The sequence below is a fragment of the Somniosus microcephalus genome, chromosome 1 (genome assembly GCF_052327205.1).
Source record: "Somniosus microcephalus isolate GS21.2 chromosome 1, FLI_Smic_1.0, whole genome shotgun sequence".
Taxonomy (NCBI): domain Eukaryota; kingdom Metazoa; phylum Chordata; class Chondrichthyes; order Squaliformes; family Somniosidae; genus Somniosus; species Somniosus microcephalus.
In genome coordinates, this window is record NC_140987.1 from 133,780,471 (window position 1) to 133,793,360 (window position 12,890).

The window sequence follows — 12,890 nt, forward strand, 5'->3', positions numbered from 1 at the left end:
ACTGACATCCTCCAAGCAATTGCCTGGATGGACCCGCACGTCAGCCGTAACGAGGCCAATGAAGCCAAAATCGGAAGTGCTGAGAGGTGGCAGCAGGGTATGGGTCCGAAAGCTGCCGAGCTGTGGTCCTGCCCTCAACCCGCATCCGTTATTAAAATCGAGCCTGCAGAGTCTGAACCAAGAAGTGTAAATTAGAATAGTTAATTCAATGCCAAATCTGGTACAGAAAGTGAAATAGAGAGGGAAAGAAAGATGGGATCAAGAGAGAGGAGATAGAAGAGACATAAAGAAACTGTGGTGGGGGGGGGGGGGCAGAGGAAGAGGCATTTTATTTTAATGCTTACAGGATATTGCTGCATTATTGAATCTTTCTCTGTTCCCAAACCTGGTGAATGCATGTTTGATTGCTCTGGAATTAGCTAAGCTTATTTTGGTCATAGATATGTAAGACCAATGAATGCATCTCTGAAAGCATTTCTTTTTAGATTTGTCATTATAGTTCATTATGTATAGTTTTGGTGAAAAAATTGTTCATACTGTTAAGAAATGCTAAGTCTAAGATTTAGACATTGCAGTTATCCATTCTGTTAAAAAGGTATTAAGATAGTGTGTATTTCAACCTGCTTGTCCCCCACTTCAGTTAAATAGGTTTTTGTTTTCAGCTGCATTACTGTGGGGAGGCTCCTGGTGGAGGCCTCCTGCAGAGGGGAGGGAAAACTGAAAGTGCATCATTGCTTGGCCGCTGACACAGGCCTCTTAGCTGCTAATTGAAGTATTTTTGGTTTCGGTCTACAAGAAGATCATAGGAAGTGAGAACACAGAGCATGGGAGAAAATGATACTGTATTTATTTAAATTGTACATTGACAATGAAATGAAAAATCTTTTTCAAACGTGTACCTGATTACCAAACCATTTTTTTCCTAATGTGTAGCTTTGCCACTAAGATTTTTAAACCTTTAGTGAACTGGGATAGCTCTATTTCCATTTAGTTTCTGCTTTCTTCCTTATACTTTGCTTTCCCAAAAACACACTTGGTCAAATACACAGTTACCACACCTATGTATAGCAACAATACATTTTCAATCACGTTGCAAAATCTTCAGTAATGAAATGCAGAAATAGATTTTCTGCAAAGAAGACATGAATTTTAAAGCTGTTGACCCTTGGATAAATAACACTCAACACAAGAAAGTTGTGTGTGACTTTATTGGCCTCAAGTGTGACTTGGTGTGTTTCCTGTAAGATGACCATGTAGACATTCTTCATCAGTTGTAACTGTCCTAGTAGCTCTCAGAATGGACACCTTGTGCTGTCAATGGCAGTTGTAATTGAGGAACGAAGAATGTGAAAAAAGGAGAGATGGTAGGCTGGTGGATGTTTAAACAACTCGCTTACAGCAGGAGATTGCTTAGTCTTCAATTTCTGAAAAATTACTAATATTTTAATTTTATTATGTTGGTGTTTGGGTTCTTGTACTATATTTGAGACACTATACTGTACTCCTGTAAAGAGTTATGGGATTGATTATTTGCCATTTACAGTAATCAAAATTTAACTAATGAGCAAAAGTGAAAATTACTTATGCCATCAGTATTGACACTGTCTCACATAATAGGCTACTATGTAAGGTCCAAGCCCATGGGATAGATGGGAACATGTTAAAATAGATTGGCAAATGGTTGGTGTGTACGTATGTATTTATTTATGTGTACGTATGTGTATTTTATATTACACCAACCATTTACTAATCTATTTTAATATGTTCCCATCTATCCCATGGGCTTGGACCTGGTGTGTGTATATATTTATGTATATACGTTTATACATATTTATATTTGTGTATATACCTTTATACATATTTATATTATATAAACCATGAAGTTGTGATGCATAGCAAGGGGTATAATAAATAAATACAGAAAGGTCATTTAAAAATTTTATTTGACCCTGGTGAGATGACCTCTGGAGTACTGCTTGCAGTTTTGGTCTCCCTATTTCAAAAAGGATATTCAGGATGGGGTAGAGAGAAGGGCTACGTGGTTGATCTCAGAACTAAGGGAATAGCAAACAAGAAATAATCAGCCACCCTGGGTCTTTTCTCCCTTGAAAAGAGAAGACTGAGAGGGGACATGTTAGTAGTGTTTAAGAGAGGTTTGGACAAATTGGATGCAAGTAAGCTTTTCTGTCGTGTACAGAATTTAAGCACAAGGGGTCATATTTACAAATTACGGACCTTAAAAAATGCAGGAGCAAGTATGTTGGAACATATTACCAGCATGGGTGGTGGAACAAGATACCTTAATGGGCTTTTTGAAGGCTCTAGACCAGTTCTTGTCAACAAGTAGGGTTCAGAGTTATTAGAAATGCACTAAGGAAATACTGTGGATAGTTGGGCTAGATAGATCAAAGGTGGTCTTCTGCCTGAAACTGTGTTACTGTCAATACCATCTTGTTCATCTGTGGCGACGACTAGAAATTCTTTAGTGGGTAATGTTATTGGTCTGACTGAATAGGATTCACTGCTGAACAATCTCTAAACTGAGGTGTCCAAGCCTTTGTCTTTGTGAGCTGTAAAAGTGTGTACCAAGGGGTCTTGGAAGGTTAGGGTTAGGTACCCATTGATCTGAATACTTCAGGTTTCTGATACTTGCTAATCTTGGTGTTCTCATTTCAGGATTTATCCACCAATGAGGCAACAGTGCTAAAAAGGGCACTTTCCAAACTTCCAGGCCCGTAAAATTCCAAATAGAAAAAGCAATAAATAAGAATTTAAAATGTCAATAGGACTGGTTTACCTGAGCTTTGAGGGCTGGATTTCCAGGGTTCAGGAACCATATTTCCAACTTGCAGTTCTAGGGGCCACCTCTGCTCTAAACCATTGTGGTATTTGTCATAGTCTGCTCGTGCAACAGCAGAATGATGCTACTTTTAAGTAATAGGCTTGTCCACCAAGAAACTGTTGCACCATCATATGAGAGTTTAAAAAATTTTCTCCAAACTTCTGTCTTTTTTGTCCTTCTCCCCTAATTTAAACTTTAAGTGGGAGGCCCTTATGGTGCCATTTGTCTCTGTGAATGCAAATGTGTTGCCTTCAGTAACTTTAAAATGCTTCAGCAGAAAGATTTATGTGAGCTCACATTTTTAGTTTGCTGTGTAGTTTCACTTTACATCTGCAAGTAAAATGGGATGGTGTTTGTTTGAATTAGACTGTTAAATAAGTCTGCAAAGACATTTTATTACATTCCTAATTCCCACTGGTTTATAGTAGTTTTTCTGTAAAACAATTAATATTACACTGGAAAGTATTTAAATTTTGAACAGGACGTTATTGTCTGCTCAGCACTTAGGACATTTTGCTTTCTGGATTATTTTCAGATATTTGTGTTTGTTTTTGTGGAGAGGGGAATTTCTTTGGTTGCTCACATTTCTAGTTAACTGCTTTAGATTACATATACATATTATGCATGTTTCATTTTATAACTGCAAGCAAAAGGGGATACAATCCTTTGATACATTGGAGAAGTAAAATGCTTTCCTTTTGAAGTGTGATCTTAACGGGATGTGGCAATTACAAACTGGTAAATATTTATGAAAGTAATGTTGCAAGGGCCTGAATGTATACTTTAGATCCAGTTAGAGAAGTACTCACTGGAGGTAAGTTTGCCCTCTGAGAATTGTATTTGTTGTTACCGTTGGGAGTGATCCCATGCACAGGTTCCCTTTCTGCACTGTTCTACCTTTCCTAGTGCATGCATCTGGTTTTATGCTGGGGCACTGAGGGGAACAGTGTAATAAATCTTTCAAATGTTGAACGGTTACTGTGTTGGCCTAAAACACTGCAGTTCAGTCTTTAAATATTGCATAATTAAGTTTGAGTAAAAGCTAAGTACATTAAAATATCAATTAAATTTAAATTGAAATGACCGTGATCCATTATTTCAGAGCCACAACAGTTTATGTGCATGTTGGCTCTGGTCTGCCAAAAGAATCGATGCTCATTCAGACTTGTTACCAAGTATCTATGTGTGGAGCAAAACTTAAGTGAGATTAGATTATGAAGTGCAAGGAGATTTCTGTGATAAAGAAGTGTTCCAAAATCATCTGCAAATATAGTGTGTCCCAAAGGAAAATTATGCTGATTTATGATGATTGTACTTCATTTTGATTACTAGGTCAGCGTGGAAAGTTTCCATCTTGTAGTTCTTGAATACATAATCTAGACTGACACTTCAGTGCAGTACCGAGGAAGTGCTACATTGTCAGAGATGTTGCCTTTTGGACAAGTTGTTAAACCAATGCTTGCTCAGAGGTGGCTATAAAAGATCAGATGACCATCATTTGAGCAAGAGCGGGGAGTTCTGTTGGCGTCCTGGTGAACGTCTCTCCCTTGAGCCATGTCCGCATAAATAAATTATCTGGCCACTCATTCATTTACTGTGTGAGGGACCTTGCTGTGTGCAATTTGGCTGCTATATTTGCCCAGAGTGATGGCACTTGAAAAGTAATCCAGTACCTGTAAAGCACTTCAGAATATCACAAGAATGTGACGAAACACAATAGAAATGTAAGTTCTTCTGTCACAAAACCTGTCACCATTTAGCTATTCACTAGTGATGTACCAGTTGTGCTTGAATGCATCATAATTTGTGAAAGAAAGATAATAGACAATGTTCTGCCCTCGCAACGCGATTCTATGCAGAGCTAGACAGATAGCGAACAACTCGATATCTTCCAATAAAATCACAAGGCTTGACTTTTCTTGTAACACTTTACTGAACGATTCTAATTGTAAAACTGAAATACAACACAGAAATGGAAGCACACATTAGTATACAGGCGCATAACTGATATGTATACACAGATTTAGGTACGCCTGAGCAACACAGTACATTTAGTAAACTGGGAGGCATTCTCTTTAAATTAGCCCTGTACATAGTGTATGAAAATACAGCTACTAGTTAATCAGCTAGGCAGAGAAAAGTTACAACTAAACATTTTCTACAACATACAGTGCACATTAATCATCCATAGCATTCTAAAATACTTACAGACAAACAATTTCCAAGACTCAAGCATGGGGACAATACAACTGCCCGGAGCCTGTGCTGCTGTAGGAGCACCGTGGTGTAGGTCTGTGTCCCAGCGAGGACTCCACGAGGACTACGTAGCAGTCCTGTGGGGAGCGTGATGACCTCATCACGCTCGGTAGCGTTGTCCGCGCTTGGGGCGTCACGTGATGCGCGTGGTCGCGTTTCTGGCCGTGGAGGCCGAAGTCGGGAGCGGGAGCTGGAGGCCAGGCTGAGCCGATACTTGCCGCGGGAGCGGAAGATCGCGTCGCTCCCGGCGGCTGGTAGATGCGGCCAAAGACGCTAGGCCGGGCTGTGCCGGCAGCCTTTCTGGAAGGCCGAGTCGGGCCGGCAGCCGCCTCACGCACGTCACGTCGTACGTGCCGTGACGTCAGCACGCTACGTTGTACGTGACGTGACGTCAGCACGCTAAGGCGCGTCTTAAAGGGGCAATGGCCCTAAAAGGTAAGTTAAAGGGGCAACGGCCCCAACAGGTAGGTTATACATATATAAGTAAGTTAAATACATACAGTGAGGTTAAGTTAGAGGGAGAGGCAGCACAGACAAGTTGTCAGAATATTGATGTAGACTGCTTTTGCACCAATCCAAAATGACTGGGCAGACCCACCAGATGAAGTAATAATGTAGATGTTGCCAATATGAATATGAAATGTTTGTACTAAAGGAGTGGATGGAAATAATTGCTTAAATTAGGTTGAGATGCTCTGTTCAGTCAGACTGGAACCAGTGTTTTCATACAACAAAGGTAAGATACTGAGAAAAAGACTAATATCAAAGCTGAATGGATTCAAGCATTTTAAAAGAATGTCAAAATATACAGGAAAAGAGTAAGGATTAGGGTCAAAGGTACAGTCGAAGAACTAGCACCACCATAGGCCCCATGGGCCAAATGGTGGTCTCCTATTGTCTCATTTCTATGGTATTTATCAGTGTTGATACACTATTTGGGTCTTCTGTCCTTTTTTACAAATCGTATATGTTTCACTTCTTCAGAGTGCAAAACTTAAACATGACATATTACACAATGGGCAATAAAAAACAATGTGTAAATATTTTATCTACTAATTGATAATCAGAAGGTCTGAAAGGAGGTTACTTTCAAGAGAGTCTATTGGTATGAGCAGGTTTGCCCAATTCTCCCCGCACTGACTTTCCAGGATTTTTGTCAGCTATTCCAGTCAAATATTTGTCATGTTCATAACACATTAATTGTTATCAGCTGCTTAATTTGGAAGAAGTTCAGAGTTTTCTAACTTTATGGAAAAAAAGAGGTAGACTTATTTGCAACATAAAAGAAGACTTGCATTTATATTTCACCTTATTACCATTTCTCAAAGTGCTTCACATACAAAGAATTTGGAGAGAACTCCATGGGATCTTTAACATCCACCTGAATGACTGACTGACTGACTGCGACAGGCAAATAATGTCTCATCTGAGGAACAGCTCCTCTGACAAGGCAGCATTCACTCAATACTGCATTCAAGTATCAGCTTAAATTATGTGCTGCAGTTCTGGAGTGGGACTTGAACACACAACTTTCTGACTCTTGGGAGAAAACCTACTAACTGAACGAATTGCACGTTAGATGTTTGGTACAAGTTGGGTCAGGAGATTTGTCAAAATGCCCAGTGATTTGACAATGTAAAGCACATTTTTCGAGAGAAAATGGCTTAATCTCAACCATTAAGCATATTGGTTCCAAAGCAGTGGTCTGTTTTTCTTTACATATATTGTACTGGCAGCCTAAATCTTGTTCAGACGAGACTGTAATGTGAAATTATTTGTTCATTTTATTCGAGATTGCTTTATTATAAGTCGCCAGCACCATTATTAGCTGATTTAAAGGGGAGTACCATTGTGAATTATTTTAATTTTATTTCTTTTCCAAGGTATTTGCTCCCCTACCTGCAGCCACAAGGGTAGCCAGGCAGGTGACCTGCTTCCAGGCTTCTGCCAATATTTGTTTAAAGCTGGTTGCTGGAAGAGCAGTGCAGGTAGCTCATTAGAAATTGTTCCCAGTGCTTGGCCTCGGTTTTTTCCCCTCCCTATGGTGGAACGGTTGAGATGGAATGAATTCAAACAATACTTGCAGCTGAATTATAAATGGATGCAGTTATGCAGCAATGTTACCTCTTATCATTTTAACTATAATTAAAATTTAGTACATTTTGTTAAGTTTGGCACAGTTTGAATTTTGAAATAAATGCAGTCTAATCTTCAGTGACAATCATGTAAAAAGAATATAATAAAGCAACAGCAACAACATGTATTTATATAGTGCCTTAAACATAGAAAACATTCCCAAGTCCTTCACAGAGGCATAATCTCACAAAAATGGGAGCTTACAAAAAGGGGGCAATATTCAAGAAAGACTTGCATTTATATTGTGCCTTTCACTGCCTCAGAATGTCGCAAAGTGTTTTACAGCCCAATTTACTTTTTGAAGTATAGTTACTGTTGTATGTGGGGCCTAGAAGGCTGAAGCATTGGTCACCAATGATGGAGTGAAAGGAGAGAAGCGCACAAAAGGCCAGTCGGAGGAAGAGAGTGTTTGGGACAGTTGTAGGCGGGAAGAGATTAGAGATAGGGAGGGGCAAGGTCATGGAGGGATTTAAACAATAGGATGAGAATTGGAGACCGTGGGGGTCTTGGGAGCCAACGTAGGGCAGCAAGGACACAACGGTGATGGATGAGTGGGTCTTGATGCAGGATAGAATATGGGCAGCAGCATTTTGGATGAGCTGAAGTTTATGAAGGATGGATAATGGGAGACCGGTTAAGAGAGCATTGGAATAGTTGAATCTGGAATTAACAAAGGTATGGATGAGGTATTTGGGTTGAGGCAGGGATGGAGGCAAGTCATATTATGCTGTTGGAGGTAGGTGATCTTTTGATGGCGAGGATATGGATTTGTAAGCTTAGCTCAAGGTTGAATAATATGCTAAGGTTGAAAGCAGTCTGGCTTAACCTGAAACAATGGCAGGGGAGTGGGATGGAATCGGTGTCGAGCATAGAGTTTGTGGCGGGGCCAAAGACAATTATTTCAGTTTTACTGAAGGAAATTGGGGCTCATCCAGGACTGGATATTGGACAAGCAGTCGGACAGCACAGAAGTTGTCAAGGGTCGAGAAAGGTGGTGAATCGATAGAAGCAGGTGTCTTCAGCATATGTGTGGAAGCTGACCCCATGGCTACTGATTCTGTTGTTAAGAGACAGCATGTGGCTGATGAAGATGAGAGGACCAAGGATAGATCCTTGGACCCAATTGGTAATGGAGCAAGGGTGGGGAGAAGCTTTTGCTGGGGGATTAGAAGTACGGTAGCATAGTGGTTATGTTACCGGACTAGTAATCCAGAGATTACTGGAGTTTCACCCGGACTAATGATCTGGAGACATGAGTTCAGATCCCACCACGGCAGCTGGGGAATTTAAATTCAATTAAATAAATCTGGAATAAAAAGCTAGTATCGGTAATGGCGACCATGAAAATACTGGATTGCGTAAAAACCCATCTGGTTCATTAATGTCCTTTAGGGAAGGAAATCTGCTGTCCTTACCCAGTCTGGCCTATATGTGATTCCAGACCCACAGCAATGTGGTTGACTCTTAATTGCCCTCTGAAATAGCCTAGCTACTCGGTTGTATTCATGAAGGCAGCTCACCACCACCTTCTCGAGGACAATTAGGTAATAAATGCTGGCCTTACCAGCGACGCTCACATCTTTTGAATGAATTTTTTTTAATGCTCTAACTATGGGCAAGTGTAGAACCAAACGAAGGCAATCCCACTGTACTGAACAATGGAGGAAAGGCATTGGAGGACAGTGGTGTGATTAACTGTCAAAGGCTGCAGAGAAGATGAGGGGGAATAATGCAGCATGGTCATGGTCACAGTATGTCATTTGTGACGTTAGTTATGGCTGTTTCAGTGCTGTGGCAAGGCTGGAAACTTGATTGGAGAGACTTAAACAAGGAGTTGCAACAAAGATGGGCTCTGATTTGAGATTGAACAACAAATTCAAGAACTTTGGAGAGAAAAGTTGGAGAGGCTAACTTTATTGGGTAAGAAGAATCCACAATTCTTGTGATGATAATGTGGACTGTGGACAGAAGGTGTGCTAGAGAGAGGTAACTTCCAATACAGCTTGAAGAAATATTTAAAATTCATGTTTGGTTGACAACTATTGAGAAGAAAGAACACGCAGATTTTACCTTGTGCGCATGTGAGGAGCGGGGGGGTATGGAATTGCAGGACAGCAATGGGGAAATTTATATAGGGCACCATCCTGTTGTAATACCGTATTGTTCAAATTTGGTGCTTAAATGAAGGAATGAGTAATGATGGGATATTAACATAACATAAGAAATAGGAGCAGGAGTAGGCCATTCGCCCCATCGAGCCTGCCCTGTCATTCAATAAGATCATGGCTGATCTTCTATCTCAACTCCACCTTCCTGGACTATCCCAATATTCCTTGATTCCCTTAATATTCAAAAATCTATTGATCTCTGTCTTGAATATGCTCAACGACTGAGCATCCACAGCCCTCTGGGGTAGAGAATTCCAAAGATTCACAACCCCTTGAGTGAAGAAATTTCTCCTCATCTCAGTCCAAAATGGCCGACCCCTTATTCTGAGACTCTGATCCCTAGTTCGATACTACCCAGTCAGGGGAAACATCCTCCCTGCATCTACCCTGTCAAGCCCTGTAAGTATTTTATATGTTTCAATGAGATCACCTCTCATTCTTCTAAACTCTAGTGAATATAGGCCTAGCCGACTCAATCTCTCCTCATAGGACAATCCCCCCATCTCAGGAACCAGTCTGGTGAACCTTCATTTCAATCTTTCCTCATAGGACAATCCTCCCATCCTAGGAATCAGTCTGGTGAACTTTCATTGCACTCCCTCTAAGGCAAATGTATCCTTCCTTAGGTAAGGGGACAAAAACTGTATACAGTACTCCAGGTGTGGTCTCCCTAAAAAGCCCTATATAATTGCAGTAAGACTTCTTTACTCTTATACTCCATTCCTTTTGTAATAAAGGCCAACATACCATTTGCCTTCCTAATTGCTTGCTATACCTGCATGCTAACTGTCAGCGATTCATTTACAAGGGCACCCAGGTCCCTCTGAAACCCAACATTTTCCAGTCACCATTTAAAATATTCTCCTTTTTCCAATTTTCCTACCAAAGTGGATAACTTCACATTTCTCCACATTATATTCCATCTGTCACGTTCTTGCCCACTCACTTAACCTGTCTATATCCCCTTGCAGCCTCTTTGCATCCTCACAACTTACCTTCCTACCTAGCTTTGTATCGTCAGCAAACTTGGATACATTACACTTGGTCCTCTCATCTAAGTCATTGATGTAGATTGTGAATAGCTGAGGCCCAAGCACTGATCTTTGTGGTATCCCACTGGTTACAGCCTGCCAACCCGAAAATGACCCGTTTATTCCTACTCTTTGTTTTCTGTTTCATGCTAGACGATGTGTAAAATTGGGGAAATTGGGAAAAGCAAAAATAAATTGTTGGAACAAAGATTGAACAGTAATTGAAATTAGCAGACTGAACTAACTATGGTCACACTTTGTTTTTTCTTGTAGCGTGATGTTTGTTTTAGTGCACCTGTTTCTTGTTTGCACATGCATGTTGTGTCTCTTTAATTTCAGCTGGTAGTGCCCACTGTGTAATCTGACTGCAAATAGTGTTTTGAATAATAACTTACAATTTAAATTATGTACATTTTATCTCCACTGCACTGTAACTTCTTTATTATAATGTCATGTATAGTACCTCACAATTTGATACACAAGTAAATTACACTGTTTCCCAGTGGCAGATGACAGATCGCGTTTATCAGGCAAATGGTGACTGAGCCCCACTACACAGCATATGTACTGCAAAAATGAATTTTTATGGGACTAAATGCCAGGCAGTAATATCACTTTGTGGTTCAGATTGTTACAGTCTACAAGGTTAACACAGGAACGCTGCTCAAGACCTTTTTTTATGCACTAAAAGTCTGTTGCTTTTTTAAGGATCATCGTTGAACAACATTGTTTGTTATGTATATTCTGGAAAATTATGTGTTTATCTGCATGAGAGGCATTAGTGTTGGAGAACAAAATGTTTCTGTCCACTTTTGGCACATATTGTTAGTGCTAAGCCTTCATCACGTATAGTATGGCTACATAACAACCTCTCTGAGTGAGAGTGGAAATTGTTGGACAGTTTTGTGCTGTGGGTTTGAGATCAGTCAAAAGGGGATAGGCTTGTCGGCCCTATGACATTTTACAATGTTCTTTGTTTGAATTTAGGTACTGGTGAAAGTGGCAAGAGCACTTTCATTAAGCAGATGAGAATCATCCATGGAGATGGCTACTCTGATGAAGACAGGAAAAATTTCACAAAGCTCGTATTTCAGAACATATTTACTGCAATGCAAGCAATGATCAGAGCCATGGACACACTCCGAGTGCAATACAAGAATGAGCAAAACATGGTAAGAATTTTTTTTGTGTTGTGTGCAAACCTATCTGGTGAAATATTTACAACCAGTTCATAATGTAGGATCCCATCTCTTGTGAGCTAAGGGTTCGAGTCAGGTGACCAGTTATTGAAATAATTTTGCTATTCTTGAATTCAGTGAGGTCAGGCTATTAAAGGTCAATGCAAATTTCTAAAATGTATATTACAAGACTTGGGTATAAAATGTAATTCTCGAAGTGTCGCACTTATTTCTTGTAGTATTTTGCCTGTCACACTTCATTGATAACACCCCTGTTAGTATAAAACAGCATAATCACCAAATACCTCTAGCAATACCATGCTGCTGGGGAGAACTGGGAGGAAGAATACAAATTTCTGATACAAATTGATATTTTCCTGAGATTTTGAAACTTTATGGTGAGGTGAGAGCATCACCTCTACTTCTTCTGCATGGATACGTGTAATCAGCAAATACCTCCAGCAATACCATGCTGCTGGAGAGAACCGAGAGGAAGAATGGAAGCAAACACTGAGGACAGGAACCAGAGATCTTCAAGCTCATTGATAAGCTAGATACAAATCAAAAGCCAAAAATAACAGAAAATCGGGTGAATACCTGATCATAAGGGATGCAAGACCCTCTTATGTGAGAGTCCAGTGATGCTGAGTCTGAGAGAATATCTAGGTCAGACCTAAAATTTGTGACATTGATACTGTTTTAGCTTATACAATATTAAGAATCAAATATATAACTACTTCCTTGAAGGAGTACATAAGATAAGGAAACCTAGCAGAGGATGGTTTGTTTCTAAGAATACTCCTAAGTTGTGTGTCTGTATGATCTGGACAACACAGAGATGAATTTAACAGAAATGCTTTTTACATAACTATCGTGCCAAAAGAGCTTTTGTGGTTTTACAGTAGTGTTTCACAGAAGACTGGGCTTGGATGTAAGATGCAAAGAATTCCAGGAAATTCAAATACATAGCATTTTGTCATGATTCTGCTCAACTCAATGCAATTTAATCATACACTGCTCACTCAGATCTATTTATACTTCCTCTGCTTATCTCTTTCATTCTTCCCCCACTTGGCTTCATTTTTTCTTTCCTCCTTCACTTCAATGTCTGTCCTCCTCCAATTCAATCTCTATTCTCCTTCACTTGTTAATTTTCTTTTATTTTGCTTCATTTGTCAGTCTTTTTTTCTTTCTTGCCCATCCCTTCACCTCAATCTCATTCTTTTTTGCTTCATCACTTGTAGGAAGAGAGAGAGAAATGCAAACATCAGGCTGTCTC

At 40.0% G+C, this 12,890-nt stretch overlaps 1 protein-coding gene across 1 annotated transcript in view; it reads left to right on the forward strand.

Moving 5' to 3' along the window:
- LOC147124365 (guanine nucleotide-binding protein subunit alpha-14) overlaps positions 1-12,890 on the forward strand; it is a 207,265-nt gene that overhangs the window by 56,147 nt on the left and 138,228 nt on the right. Inside the window, exon 2 of the mRNA XM_085985872.1 lies at positions 11,421-11,605. Coding sequence (XP_085841998.1) covers positions 11,421-11,605 — 185 coding nt within the window. The remainder of the gene's footprint in view (positions 1-11,420; positions 11,606-12,890) is intronic.